At 35.1% G+C, this 13765-nt stretch overlaps 1 protein-coding gene across 1 annotated transcript in view; it reads left to right on the forward strand.

Moving 5' to 3' along the window:
- The window catches only part of SORCS2 (sortilin related VPS10 domain containing receptor 2), a 68081-nt gene that overhangs the window by 3276 nt on the left and 51040 nt on the right, over positions 1-13765 (forward strand). The window contains exons 2-4 of the mRNA XM_031553294.1: positions 1694-1831; positions 7856-7947; positions 9491-9598. Of these exons, the coding sequence (XP_031409154.1) occupies positions 1694-1831; positions 7856-7947; positions 9491-9598 (338 nt within the window). The remainder of the gene's footprint in view (positions 1-1693; positions 1832-7855; positions 7948-9490; positions 9599-13765) is intronic.

A 13765-nucleotide genomic window follows, 5' to 3' on the forward strand; every position in this document is an offset into this window, starting at 1 on the left:
TTTTTACCCTTGACCAATAAAGTGGGCTGCTTTCAAAGGTCAGAGAGCAGTATTTTTTCCTAAAGCAATCCACCTCCATGCCAAGTTTGTCATTAATTGTGTTTTTGACAGAATAGTGTTTCTCTACAACCATAACTGAGTCCATCTCCTTTTGTTCATTTACCAAGAAAAGACAATAGAGGTAAAACCAAAGCAAGGAGAAGTCATGGCAGTCCTGACAAAGCTGCAATTACAAAGATCCTGCTGATAGCTTTGTTACTAATGTGTCAACTGGATGTAAAAGTCTTTCTAATGAAACAAAGTTAATGATGTCAGTTTACAGACTTGTTCTCCATTAGCTAAGGCAATTTACCACTGCACCTTTTAAAGTGCAGCTCCATAGCACTGCTCGAAATAAAGATCTACTCATGTAAATATAATTCTGTTGACAAGAAGGTAAGAGAGACAATAATTGGCATTTGTCCAGGAGCCTAATGGCCTCCAAGAGTGGAGTCCTATTTTCAGAATGACAAAGCCAACTATATCTGTGATGAACTACTTGATAAATGAGAGCATGGAGTTGGCTGAAAAGAGGTAAGACCAAGAAGGAGCAGTTGAAATAAATGAACTCCATCCTGTAAATTCTCTGATTCTACATGAAGTTTAACATCATCTCATCTAGGCTGTATACAGGATTAAATAACATAGGTAAACTGTTAAGTGACATAGCACACACAATCTTGATGGTCCAAATAGAGCATGTATTTTGAGCAGTGCACACAGTTTTTCTTCTCCTGAACCTTTCAGCTCTAATGATCATACTCCATAAACAGATCTGTTTTGGTGGTAAAAACAGCTATTTATGTAACACACAAGTGAAATTACATACTGCTATTGTAATCTCATGGGTTTTCTTTCCCAATCTCTTCTGTTTAAGAGTATCTGATTTCTTTCTTTCTTTTTCCGTAAACGCATGCAATGCATATATTTAAATCAAAATCCCCTAAAGGGACATTGTTTAGAAAGGATTTGGAGATATGATTGTTTCTCCCTTATAACGCTGTGAACTGGTGATTTAACGGTTTGCTGTTTTAAATATCACAAGTTAAAAGATAGAGATCTTACTATTTGGAGTTGCATCTTCTACAATCTTGATTTAAAAGTTTGTTTCAAGACTTTTGTATGCAAAAGTCAGTAATCTTCACAGTAATCTGAATGCTAGCTGCAACTCTTCAGTGTAATTTGTCAAAATATTCCATGGCTTCCTGGTGAATACTTAAATACAACAAATAATTCTGCTCTAGACTTTTGCATTTACAGAGCTTTTTGGACCATAACCCCTCTTTTCAGTTTTACATACTTATCTAAATCCTGGATTTTTCTACCATTCCATAAAGTCTTGCATTTAAAACTTTTTTTTTTATAAACAATTCAAGTTCAAAATGAATAATTTTACATAATGTGATTAAGGTATGGCTTCTGAGTTCATGTACGTTTCAAACTTACATCTTAAATACACATTTTAATGTCAGAATTAAACCTCATTGCTCCTGCCTATGTGCAACTAGGAATGTTTAAGTAAAAGTAAATAAATAGATTAAATAGATATGATGTGCTTTTTTTTTTTTTAAAGATACTATGTCTGTTGATAATAAAATTAATAAAATAAAACCACTCATCGTCTGAGTTTTGTTCTCACTCTGACTGCTGTCAGGACTATTTCCAGTCTCTCTTGTTAATTGGGTGCCCCCTACTTTCTTTATCTTTTGTGACAGGTAACCTGGGGTCTCAGCTGGTTGAGTATAAAGAAGAAATGTACATCACATCTGACTGTGGGAAGACATGGCGCCAGGTAGGAAACTGAAATAATTTAAGGCAATTTTAAATTTGCCCAATATGTTGGATTTTATTATGCATAACTTATCTTTATCTACCAACTCTTTTGAGGCAGGTGGCCATTATTTTGCAAGCGGGATGTGGATACTGAGAGATTAAGGAGGTGATTTGCAAAGATCCAAGTTGGTTGGGCTGTCAGATTCTCCTGAAACTCAAATATTCTGGTCTCTTTACAGATCTTCTAATATCTTGCATAAGAAACATGCAGTCCAGTTAGCTTTTTTTGTAATTTCAGTAATCTTCCTATGCTAATGAAGAAGTGGACTTGGGCTAAATCTTGCAGTATGAATATCCCAAGCTGAAAAATGGGGTTTGTATAGGAAGGGGGAAATTGTTCTGCTTTGCAGTTAAAAACTGCTATTAAAGCTTAAAGTTTGTTCTCCAGTGGAAACGAGAACACAAAAAGAGATTGAAAAAAAAAATAGCAATAAACCTTTGAATGTCTTTTAGTATGATTTAATGAATTAATAGGAAATTATATATCCTTATATATATTATATATATATATATATATATAATATATATATATAATATATATATTATATATATATTATATATATAATAATAATTTAATAGGAAAAAATAGGACTAAATACATAAAGTATTTTTTAAAAATCCCAGTCTTGTAGTGGTGGAACTGGCATTTGATTTTTGGATGCCTTATGTTTCCAATGCATAGTGTTGACTTGAACATTGCACCTTTCTAATTCACTTTATTTTAAATTGCTCTGCCTCAATGATATTTTCTTTATGAGTGTGAATGTCCATAACTATAGTAATAAGACATGAGAAGGTTCTGTAATCTACTTTTAATGTATATCCAGAGAAAAGAAAGAACAGCATTCAAAGTACCAGTATATCAAAAAGTATTTTATTTCAGTTAAAACAGTGTTTTAGTGTTCTACTGAAATAAAAGCTGTGTTATTATCTGAGAATAAGTGGGAAAATGCACTCACTAGTGTTATTAAGCTCAGCACCTTCGACATAAGAGTAAACACAGACACTTTCTTATATTGCTATTGTAGATTGCCATTAATACTCTGCAAAAGAACTTTTTAAAATATATATATTATTTTTATCATGATAACATTCTTTAAGTTTTCAAAGATAAGATTTTATGCCAAATTCTTTCTTGAATTCTAGCAGATGATAAATAGATGTTTAAATGCAAAAGCCTTCCAGAATTTACAGCCTGTGTTGTCCTATCTCATACTTAACAAAGGCCTCTCATGTTTTATTGTCACCATTTCCCAGAGTTTCATAATTTTGATAGGGTGAGAAATAAGAAGGAAAGAGTGATGGAGATCAAAGTCATATTTTGCTGCTTTTATTTTTGAGACACTCCAACAGATGATATGTGTTGGAACTTGACCTTAAGATGACTATTCAAACTGTAAAACCAGCCACAGACTGATCCTTATTGTGACAGTCAAAATCAAACCCATCATTGCTCACTTGATTTTAATTAAAACTGCTATGAAGTCTTGGAAGAGCTTACTCAATATTTGCTATCAGAATAAAAATGTAGATTGCTATATATACACTCCATGTGTTTCTCTGTTGGAACTCATGAAAAAAAAAGACAATAATTTTGTCATCAGTGATAGAGGAATTATTTGGATAGAAAGTTACAGCTTTCCTGTGCTGGCAGAAGGAGAGCAAAGCTCGTTTCAGTTACAGTTCTTTGGGTGGGTTTAAGTCTCTGCCTTGGAAACTTTGAGGCTGTGATTATTGAATCCCTTTCTTACATTCCATACATGAGGTTGCAGAGCTGTCTACAAACTATGAGGAGAAAGAGCTATCTGCTTGTGTAGAGTGAAAAAAAACAACATAGAAAGGTAAATATGGAGAACTGAGGGGAAAAGACTGTTCAAGGAATTGAATAATAGCTTTCCTGAAATAATAGCAATATTGGCACTGGAACTCATAGCAATATAGGCCTAGGAGGAAGGTGAAAGATAATCCAACCACCTGCTCTGAAGCAACATATGATACAAATGTTGTATCAGAAACAACTTAAATAGAGATTTTCCAGGCCTATTTGTTAATCTTTCACTGTAGGAGATTCTGCTGTGCTCCTATATGGTGTTTTACTTCACTTCATAGATTTTTTAACATTTAACATAAGCTGCTTTGCATATCCTTGCTTTTTGTTGTTCTTGCTGTTCCACAATTTTTTGCAAGGTAAGCTGATTTCTTCCTGTCTTTTGGGAGCTGAGGTTTTCTGTCAGCTTTAAATAACCTTTCAGATGTTGAAAGGCAATTATCATGTCTACCCATAGCACAGGCGTTTCCCCCTCCCCCACCTCTTGAAGGAAAGCAATTTCAAATCTGCCTTTTTTCCTAAGGGATGGAGTTTCTAAACTGCTTTTCCCTTTTGTTGTTTGTCGATCAGACTATCTAAAATCTTCTCCTGAAAAATGGAGAAACTGGATGCAACATTATAAATTTTATAATTATTAATCAGAATGAAATGATTTCCCTTGATATCTTGACACCTTGGCTATCACCTCACTTCAGGAGGAGATCTCTCTTTTTTGTACTAGAGCATCACATTGTTAACTCAAATTTAGTCTGTGATTTGTAAATGGGACCAGCCCCCATATTTGTAATTCATCCTCAAATTAAAAAAATCTATTCTTCAGTAATGTCTTAATCTGTTTTATACACTTGGAATGATTTCAACTGAACCCATATTTCCATGGCTTTTACATGGTATGGTCACATGAGAATTCAGGGTGATTTACTATGGCAGACAACACAGCTAGCACTGTTAGGTACAAATCAAAATGCCCAAGGAGTTCCATAGAATTAAGTAAATACTTTCAGTAAATGAAAAAGTAATAGCAAAGATTCTAAATAACCGTAATGCAATGTGGGCTGGTTACAGTTGTTCTACTGCCTTTCTGTTGCATGATGCCTGACTTTGAAAACATTACTGAATAACATTTGAAAGCAGAATGAAATTTGTGATGGTGTACTGTATGTACAACATGGTACTGTAAACAGCACAGGTTTAGGAGCTGATTGACAAGTAGCTTAAATGTCCATGCAGCGGCAGTGACCTGGAATGTATACAAGAGAAGGGAATCCAACCTTGACATTATCATGAACTCTGTGAGCTTAGATCATCTTAAGTGAACCATGAAATATGCCTGAGGTGAACTCGTGGGACACAGATGTGTCTAATTGAAAGATTTCTCTATCTATTGTACCAGGAAAACAATATGATAAAATGTGTTAATGAACGTGATATTGAATCAGATAGATAAATAAATCTTGCATCCTGGGAGAAATGGTCTGCCTCTGTACACAATTACAGACCATACAGATTTTAAACATTGTTTTTCCCTGTGAGCCTGTTTTGAGTCCTGATTTTCAAAATTTTAGGATGCTCTTCTAAATGTTAAGGATGTGCTTTTTTAAAACAAGGTATTTCTCTTCACATTTATGGTTGCCGTTGGTATTTCAACTTCATTTGCACCATGAGCAGAATAAGAGAAAGTTCTTCTGGCTTTCAGAAGAAATGGCTGAAATTCAGATTCTGTGATGCTGTGAAATAAAAGTAAAGACAAGAACAGGAGAGCCTTTCATGTTTGATCTGCTATGGAAGATCTAGTGGAGCCACAGTATATTCTACTAGCCTTCTAAGGTTACACAGTGCACCTAGGAAGTGAACCTAGATCTCTGGAACCTCCAGCTCAGTGGTTCAGTTGTAGGAATATTCTTTATCTGTGTCAAATCCTTTCATATCAAAGCAATATGGAATACCTTTGTTTAAGTAAGACAACTTTTTTTTTTCTGCAGACGTCTTAAGGGATGGATGGTAATACTTTTAAGCACAGTGGTAAAGGATGCAACCCCAGCTTCTCACCACTGTGAAGGTCCAGCTGCCTCCTCCTGCTGTAGGAAAATTATGGATTTGGATTTAGAAATGGATGTCACTTTGTGAGATGCAAGTGACTTTGAGTATTTTTGGTTACTTCTAAGATATCTCAGAGTAAAATTGTGTGCAATAAATTTCTCTGGGGTATTTAAACATGTTTAGTTATTTTATGGAGCTCTCTTAATTGCTCCCAACAGATAAGCTGCTGCAGTTGTTACAATAGACACAGGAGAAAACAGAGAGAGACAGAGAGAGAAGAAGTTGACTTTACGATTATAAAACACACAAATTTATCCAAAACATTACAAAGGAAGGAAAGATTTAGAAACAAGTTATAGTAATTTAGTTCTGTGATACTACTAGTAAGGATCATTATAAATCTATTACCTGATGTCATTTAGTGGAGAGAGGTCATAGTTCTAGGCTGTTTGTGAACATGCCTATCAATTGTTTTCAGGTTCTGATTTCATGAATTCATTATTATATGAAAATGCAGGAATTGATACTCACCTTTTAGTCAGAAAGTATTTGAAATGCATGGAAGAAGAGCATGATATAAATATGACATTTATATACCTGTAATAGGTTTGCTGTGCCTTATAGCATGCCATAGTTTACACAGGAGTGGGTAAACCTAGTGTACTGAAATGGTGCACCAGGAATTGCCATGATGCTTTTCTGGGAAACCCTAAATTGGATGAAGTCATACAGACAACATCTTTCATTATCTTCTGTATGAAGGTGAAGCTTTTGGAAACTTCTTGTTCTGGCACTGCTGTTTTGTTTTGATTTGAGCAAAAGTTCAAATGAAGTTTGAAGGAGAATCAAAACTCTGCTGGCTTGTCTGAGTTGAAGCGACCTCATCCTTTTGAAGTACATCTAAAATGAATGTCTGCATTTCACTGAAATGTCTTCTAAAATGTGTAGCTGAATGGAACAAGTAGATAGGACTGTAAATGTCCCATATCAGGGTTTTGTCAGTAAATTGACAACACCAAAAAGCCAATTAAACACTCAAAACCCAAGGAATCCCATAACACATGTTCTTAGGAAATGAGAGGAATATTGAATTCTAAAGGCAAATTAAGTGCTTGCTATTTTTGAAGTAACTGTGGATGTGCTGTATGATTAGAATTTTTTCTCTCTTTGGTTCAGTCTTACTTATTTATCTCCTAAGTGTATCATTTAGCATTGTCATTAAAAGAAACATTGTGTATTATCTGCATTTTCTCATTCACAAGGCAAAGTAGAGCTCACCTTTATGTTTTTTTTTTTGACTTTGTCAAAGTGTGTAGGAGGCTCTGTGTTCTATGAACTGTTATGTGTGTGCATAAACTCTCAATTTATCACTTGATCTTATGGTAAATGAACTTTCACTGGCTAATAACATGACTAAACACCGGCTTAAAACAGATAACAGATGCAGAAAATAGGATATTTCTTATTCATTTATTTTTGTACTACTGATGACCTCTAGACAAACGAATGAAAATAATTTAGGAGATTTTGAATCCTTTATACTATTAAATCAATATTACATGTATTTTGGTTCAGAGCTCAGAGCAGCGTCCTTATGTGATCACAAAGTTTGAATTTAAATAAATCATTGACATTGGAAATGCAGAAAACACTGGCACCAATTATTTCAACTTCGGTCGAGTCTGAGGAACATGCAAGGCAGTCCCAGACAGTGACAGTTTTCGTATTTTTCTTAGAATTAAATTACAAAGCATTTCATTCTGCAAGATATAAAGAATATGGCAAATACTGAAGTAAGGTGATAGGTCACCTGGTGATATATAATAGGAAAGAATGCAGAATGCATACTGCGAGGAATGTAAGCTAGGGCTAAAATCACTTTAGACAGTTTAATCTGACTGTGATTTGAACCTGAACATTTTCTGATTCACCTGCTTAACTTTCTTTTCTGTTACAACTGGGAGAAGAGAGAAATGTAAGAGTTAAACTGACTTGCATGTCCTTTTCTGTTTACAGTGTGGACATTATGAAACATGCAAGATTTTTAATACTGGTTTTCTCATACATTTTACTTCTGCATTTTCTTAGTTGGACTTCTTGTTTTCTGATCTGTAGGTCTTTGAAGAAGAGCATCACATCTTGTACCTGGACCATGGTGGAGTTATTGTGGCCATCAAAGATACCTCTATCCCACTGAAAATACTCAAGTAATCCTACAGTCAATTAGAGCAAGCTATTGTGTATTCAATACATAAGACAAAGTTCAGATTTTAAGATGAACGTTTCAATGTAATCACATATGAAATGCAAGTGTAATCAGCTTAATTTAACATTAATTAATTTGACAGAATTCAGAAAGATGTTTTCTTAAAGATTACTTCTTAGTGGTATTGGTACCATGACATAATGAATTAATCATAACAAGATTTTCTTACATCAGTATAGATATTTTTGCTTAAAAGGCTATCCTGGAACTCTACAGTACATGCCATGTTTATCATGGTCATTATCTGCTACTGGTTTGCACCTGCAGCATATGGCAGTAATGTTCTCCCTATGATGCCTTAGGTAACAACGGTTGTTTCATACTGTGATGAAGCTCTGTCCTCTTCAGCCACAGTAATGAGGACGCTGGAGAATAGTCCTGAATTGCTCTGGCAAGAACAATCCAACATAGTCTGTTGGAGCCAATGGGAAAAGAATTTCTCTGTGCATAAAAGTTGTATGGTACTTCTGACAAATTCCTACACTAATTAATTGTACTACACATTCTGTGTGGGTCCTTTCATATGATGCGACTACAGAAAATGGCCTTCTTTTGTTTGACAGGAAAGTTTGGTTGCAAATAATTTTGTTATAAAATAACGGATTTTGAACTGCACGGTAGCGAAGCAAAACATGGTAACTTTGTGTGATGGCATATAAAATTATCATCTTTGCAGTACAAAAAAAAAAAAAGATACAAAGAGATACAGTTATGGAATGGTTTGTGTTGGAAGGGACTGTAGAATTAGATTACAATATCATCTAGTTCCAACCCCTTTGCCAAGGGCAGGGACACCTCCCCCTAGGTTAGGAAATAGTAGGTGCAAGTGATCAGCAGATTGATCATAACAAGGCTCATTTTTGCATAATGCTGCTTATTCTAATAGGATCTTGGCTATATGCTTCATTAGCTAGACTGAAAACCATCATTACCGTAGTATTAAAAAAGACCTGAAAAGCATGCAAGGCAAAAGAATTCTAGTCATAATTTTTAGGTAAACAGAGTATTTGAATGCTGAACTTTGAACTTTGCTGAATATCTATTGAAAATTTTTTTGTGGATTCTCATAGCTGTAAGGGCCCATCGTCTTGGTGTCTGCAGTTTTAGCACTTGTGTTTTAGCACTTGAGCTGTTCTGCATACTTAACATTTTACTGACCTCTGCTTAACAGGTCTCCAGCTCAGGGACTTTGAGAGAGAATTAAGTGTAAATTAACTGACTCTTGAACCTACAAAGTAGCAGGATTGTTTGTTGATAGACATTATTTTTTATTTGCCCAAGAATTACCATTGTTGTCACAGATTTATTACGCTCTTTCTAATAAAGATGGGAGACCCTGGAACATTAATGAGATACACCACTCATGCATACTGTGTTTCAGTGATTGTAAATCCTGAGGTTTAGTGGTTATGGGATTTTTTATTTTTCAATGAATTCTTATTTATATAATACTTGCAGATGAAACCATTTCTATTTTTTAACAGGTTCAGCATAGATGAAGGCCAGACTTGGAGTACGCATAATTTTACAAGCACTTCAGTCTTCGTAGATGGATTACTTAGTGAACCTGGAGATGAGACACTGGTGATGACGTAAGTTCCCGTCTACGCTTCTTTTTTTAGGGTTCTCTGCTTAAGCACTTGACCATATTTTTAACTCTGGATGTTTGAAATAGTACTTGAGTCGTTGACTTTTTTTTTTTTGCTGTCACACAAGCCCTTACACTGATTATGTCCAAACAGCCCCAGTATGCTGCCTGCCTTTGATTTGCACTATACCCTAACACAATATTTCAGATTGTAAAGATAAAGAGCTCTGTTTGTATGAAATTTCACATAGTTGTTGTCAGTGTGGAGTAATAGGACTGCAGAGTAAATCTGAGAAACTTACATAAAAATAACAGTATCCTGCATTTTTTTTCTGATTTTTACATATCAAAATCATTAAACATCTGTCCTTTCTTCTTGTGCAAATTGTCTTCACAGTGCAAACAAGTACGTAGTTGTCCAAGTAAGTATGATGCTTTATGTGGCCAAAAAGTGTGCTAACAAATACATACTTTAATTCTGTGTGGTGACTGAGGAAGATACTGTGATTTAGAGTTAAAAATAAGCCAGTTCTGTAGCTCAGACTTGCATTTATCTGTCTTTTTTTCCCAAAGGGCTCTGGACAGCCGGATCTGAGCTGCAGGTTTTGGTCTGTCTCAGGATAAATGCTAACTTTTTAAGAGTGCTTGAAAGTAAAAAATAGCTATCCAATGCTGTACACGCTGACTGCAGTAGTAAAGGGGAATGCAAGAGGAGAATGTGCTCCTGCACTAGGGATGTGCAGGATGATGTGTTTGCTCCTGTCAGAGCAGTTTGTCTGACGCTTTGTATTGGAGCTCAATATGTTCATGACAAGCTTTTTCTTCTAGGAATTAGAAATACAGCTGTCTTTAATGTGTACCAGTAGTATTTTCCTCAGGGGAAAAAAAAGAGAAATCAACTCAGCCCATAGTTTCCAAAGGATGTGCAGCAAAACAGAAATGCCAACATACTTAAATGCACTGCATCTTCCTTTTCTCTCAAGCATAGGTTTTTATGGTATAATATATGTCACACAGAGGTACTTATGACTCTGAATGGAGGATTTCCATTACCTTCATGGAAGTATATAGGGATCAAAAGTTTATCCTACTCTGTACTTACTGGCAGATAGAGCACTGTGTGATGAGTTTGTGCTCTGATTTTTTATTTTTATTTGTTGAAAAACAGTGATTTTGCAAAAAATGTATTTAGTTATCTGAATAAATAGCCAAAGACCTCATGTGAAAAATACGTCTTTCTGGAATCATACATATGAAATATATCCTGCTGTAGCTAGATTTGATACAAGATCACAGTCTCACTAATAACCATCATATGACTTGTATGTTTCTGAGGCAGAAGTCTGACTCCAGCATCTCTGTCACCCTTACAAGATTCTACTTTGCAACTAGTTCTATTGAACACAGAGGATGTCAGTGACTTCCCATTACAGACAGGCACTGAAAATACTTGCTGTCTTCCTACCTGTCTCCAAACATAATGGGAAAAATAAACCTGCAGTATGTGTTTCCCCACTGCTGTTATATGAGCGTCCTTGCCTTTTCTACCACCTTGCTAAAGTTTTACCTTCAGGGTGACCTTGTCTGCCCAGTGGTGTTTTATCTGGCTGTGTATGAAGACTTTTTGTTGTTCTCTCTGGCTTAGATAATTTTCTCCTAAAACTTCACAGTTGGATTTAGATGCTGGGCATGACTCTATCTACAATTTTCTGCTCTTGAGAAATGCCGTCCTCTGATTCATACTCCCTGAGGAAAATAATCAACTCTGACATCTTTTCCATTAGAAGTGTTACCGTCTTTTCCACTTTGTTAGATAAGTGTTTTTACTTCTGGCAGATGATGGTAAGATGTACTTTTGTATGGTAATGGAAATAAATTAATACAGCATCTTTCACCCTGAATCCAGTCTCCAAATCCATTACTAAGAACCTAACCTGACATTTTTTACTTGTGCAGGATTTTCATTTTCTCCGTTTGGGTGGGGAGTTTGTTTGACTTCGAATAAAAAGTCCAGTAAAATCTGCATGAATTAGCAGAGATAAGATAATTCTGAAGTGAGAAGATAACAACTAGAAGGCTGTACAGCAATACTGGAAGAGACTTTTTCATTTAAAACCTCTAGAATAAACTCACAAAGGAATAAAATATTTTACTTATAAATAAGAGAAATAACCTCTTTCTGCAGGGTAATATCCCAGTTCCACTGAAATTGGGCTAGGGATTTCATTGTACATTTTTTATTTGAATTAGGGTTAAAAATGATAACAAAAGTAGAAGGATTATCTGGGGAAGATATTAAGGAACACGATAAAGATGTGTGAAACAGAGACTTGACATTCTCCACCATGGGTGACTGGGACATTGCCTGACTTGAAAAGGATTTTTGTTTGAATTCTCTTCTGTCCTAACTTATCCAAAACTAAGTTGTCTGAAAAGCTTTACTGAAGGAAAAACCAGGGGAATGTGAACGTGGTTGCCTCAAATCTTCCAAAAGTTTTGTGTATCCTTCAAAACAGAGCAAAAGCGAGTGCAAACTTGTCAAATTTTTTTAGAAAAACTGAATTGTCATCTGCCAGTCGACATTCATCAAAATCATTCATCCAAATCCCTCACAGTATTCAAAATATGTGCACTCAAATGCCAAGGAAAACATATTTTATTCCATTGTACTGTGCAGTAAACCTACTTAAGTGTTTTAGGAGTTGAAAACAGTAAACTATCAGGAAATTTTAGGGAAACCTTTCTCAGTAAAAATTATATTCTAAATAGACCTACTTAATATATCTAGGAGTTTTAAGCAATAAAGAATACATAAATTTAGGAATTGAGTAAAATTATTTTCTAAATGAAGAACTCAAATCCACCATTTATTGCTAAATGAAAAGTAAGATTTGATAAGAAAGTTTCTTAACTAAGATGTATATTAAAGTCATCAAAATAGTGCTTGTTCTAATAGGCTTTATTTTGTTCTAAATTATTTAAGAGCAAAATTTACTGAAATGCAATGCTACACTTTATATTATATTGGGAAAAAAAAACGTAATAACATTGGATTGAGTAATGGCTAAACTTAGCGGAAAAAAGAATAATTTTATGTCTTTGAAATATTGATGTTCCTCTTCAAAGGAAGTAGTTCGTATAATGAAATTTTCAAATGTGTTAAAATGACTTCTAATTACAGTTCAGCTTCTGGGACTATTTATACTGAGACTGCAGAGTAAATCCAGCAGGGACAATAACTGTGGTACTTCAGACCATGGTCCCTTATATTAAGAGGTTATATAAAATATAATTTCTTTGTGTTAGGTAGAATCAAATCCTTCCTTACAGGCAATTGTGTATATATATAATACATAATTCGTGGAGGAATTTTTTTCCTTAAGGTCTTATGTAGAGCAGCAATTTAAGATGCTACTGGGAACATATTGACATCTCTTAACTTCTTCTTGTACCTTGTGCTCTTAAAGTCAATTGTTGCATTCCTGTTGACTTCCTAAATGATAACAGGAGAAAGAAAATAGGTTAAACTTAATCAAAACAAGGTGGATATTATTTAACAGGGCTTAGATATTAGGCAGAACCATCTGGATTTTTGCAGCTGTCAATTTTGCCTAGGTGCGTTGACACTGACGTGAACAGTCAAAGTTACATGTAGTTTATGGTGCTTATTGTTGTGCCATATGTGGCTACGCACTGCTTTTCTTGTTGTCTTTGAGTATATCTTTGTAGGTGGAGGTTACACCTTTGCATCATGTGCTCTTCACTGCTAAATTTCTCGTAACGTACCCCTTAAAAAAGACAGCTAACTGGTAGATAAAGCCTGAGTAGGTAAGAGAGTAGCTGATTTCCCAAGGTGAATTCTAGGTTTTAGTTGCAACCATATGATTTCTTGTTTGAATGAAGTTTTAAGAAGCATTGCTTGGTGATGAAATCGTTCTGCTCTCCGCATAATAAAGAGCATACCTCAGTGTCCGTAGGTGGAAGAAAGGCAGCAAGATAATGATGACCTTGATTTCAGTCTAACTTATGTATCACCTAACTCAGGATTGCAGGTAACAATTTAGTGTCAAGTCTCAGCTGGTCTTATTTTTGTCACCTTTGTGCACACAGGTGTTAGCAGAGCAAATCTGTGCACTGTAGCATGATTACAAGCCTGTGGTCTTGGAGCCCA

The sequence above is a fragment of the Meleagris gallopavo genome, chromosome 4 (assembly GCF_000146605.3).
Source record: "Meleagris gallopavo isolate NT-WF06-2002-E0010 breed Aviagen turkey brand Nicholas breeding stock chromosome 4, Turkey_5.1, whole genome shotgun sequence".
In the NCBI taxonomy this organism is placed as follows: domain Eukaryota; kingdom Metazoa; phylum Chordata; class Aves; order Galliformes; family Phasianidae; genus Meleagris; species Meleagris gallopavo.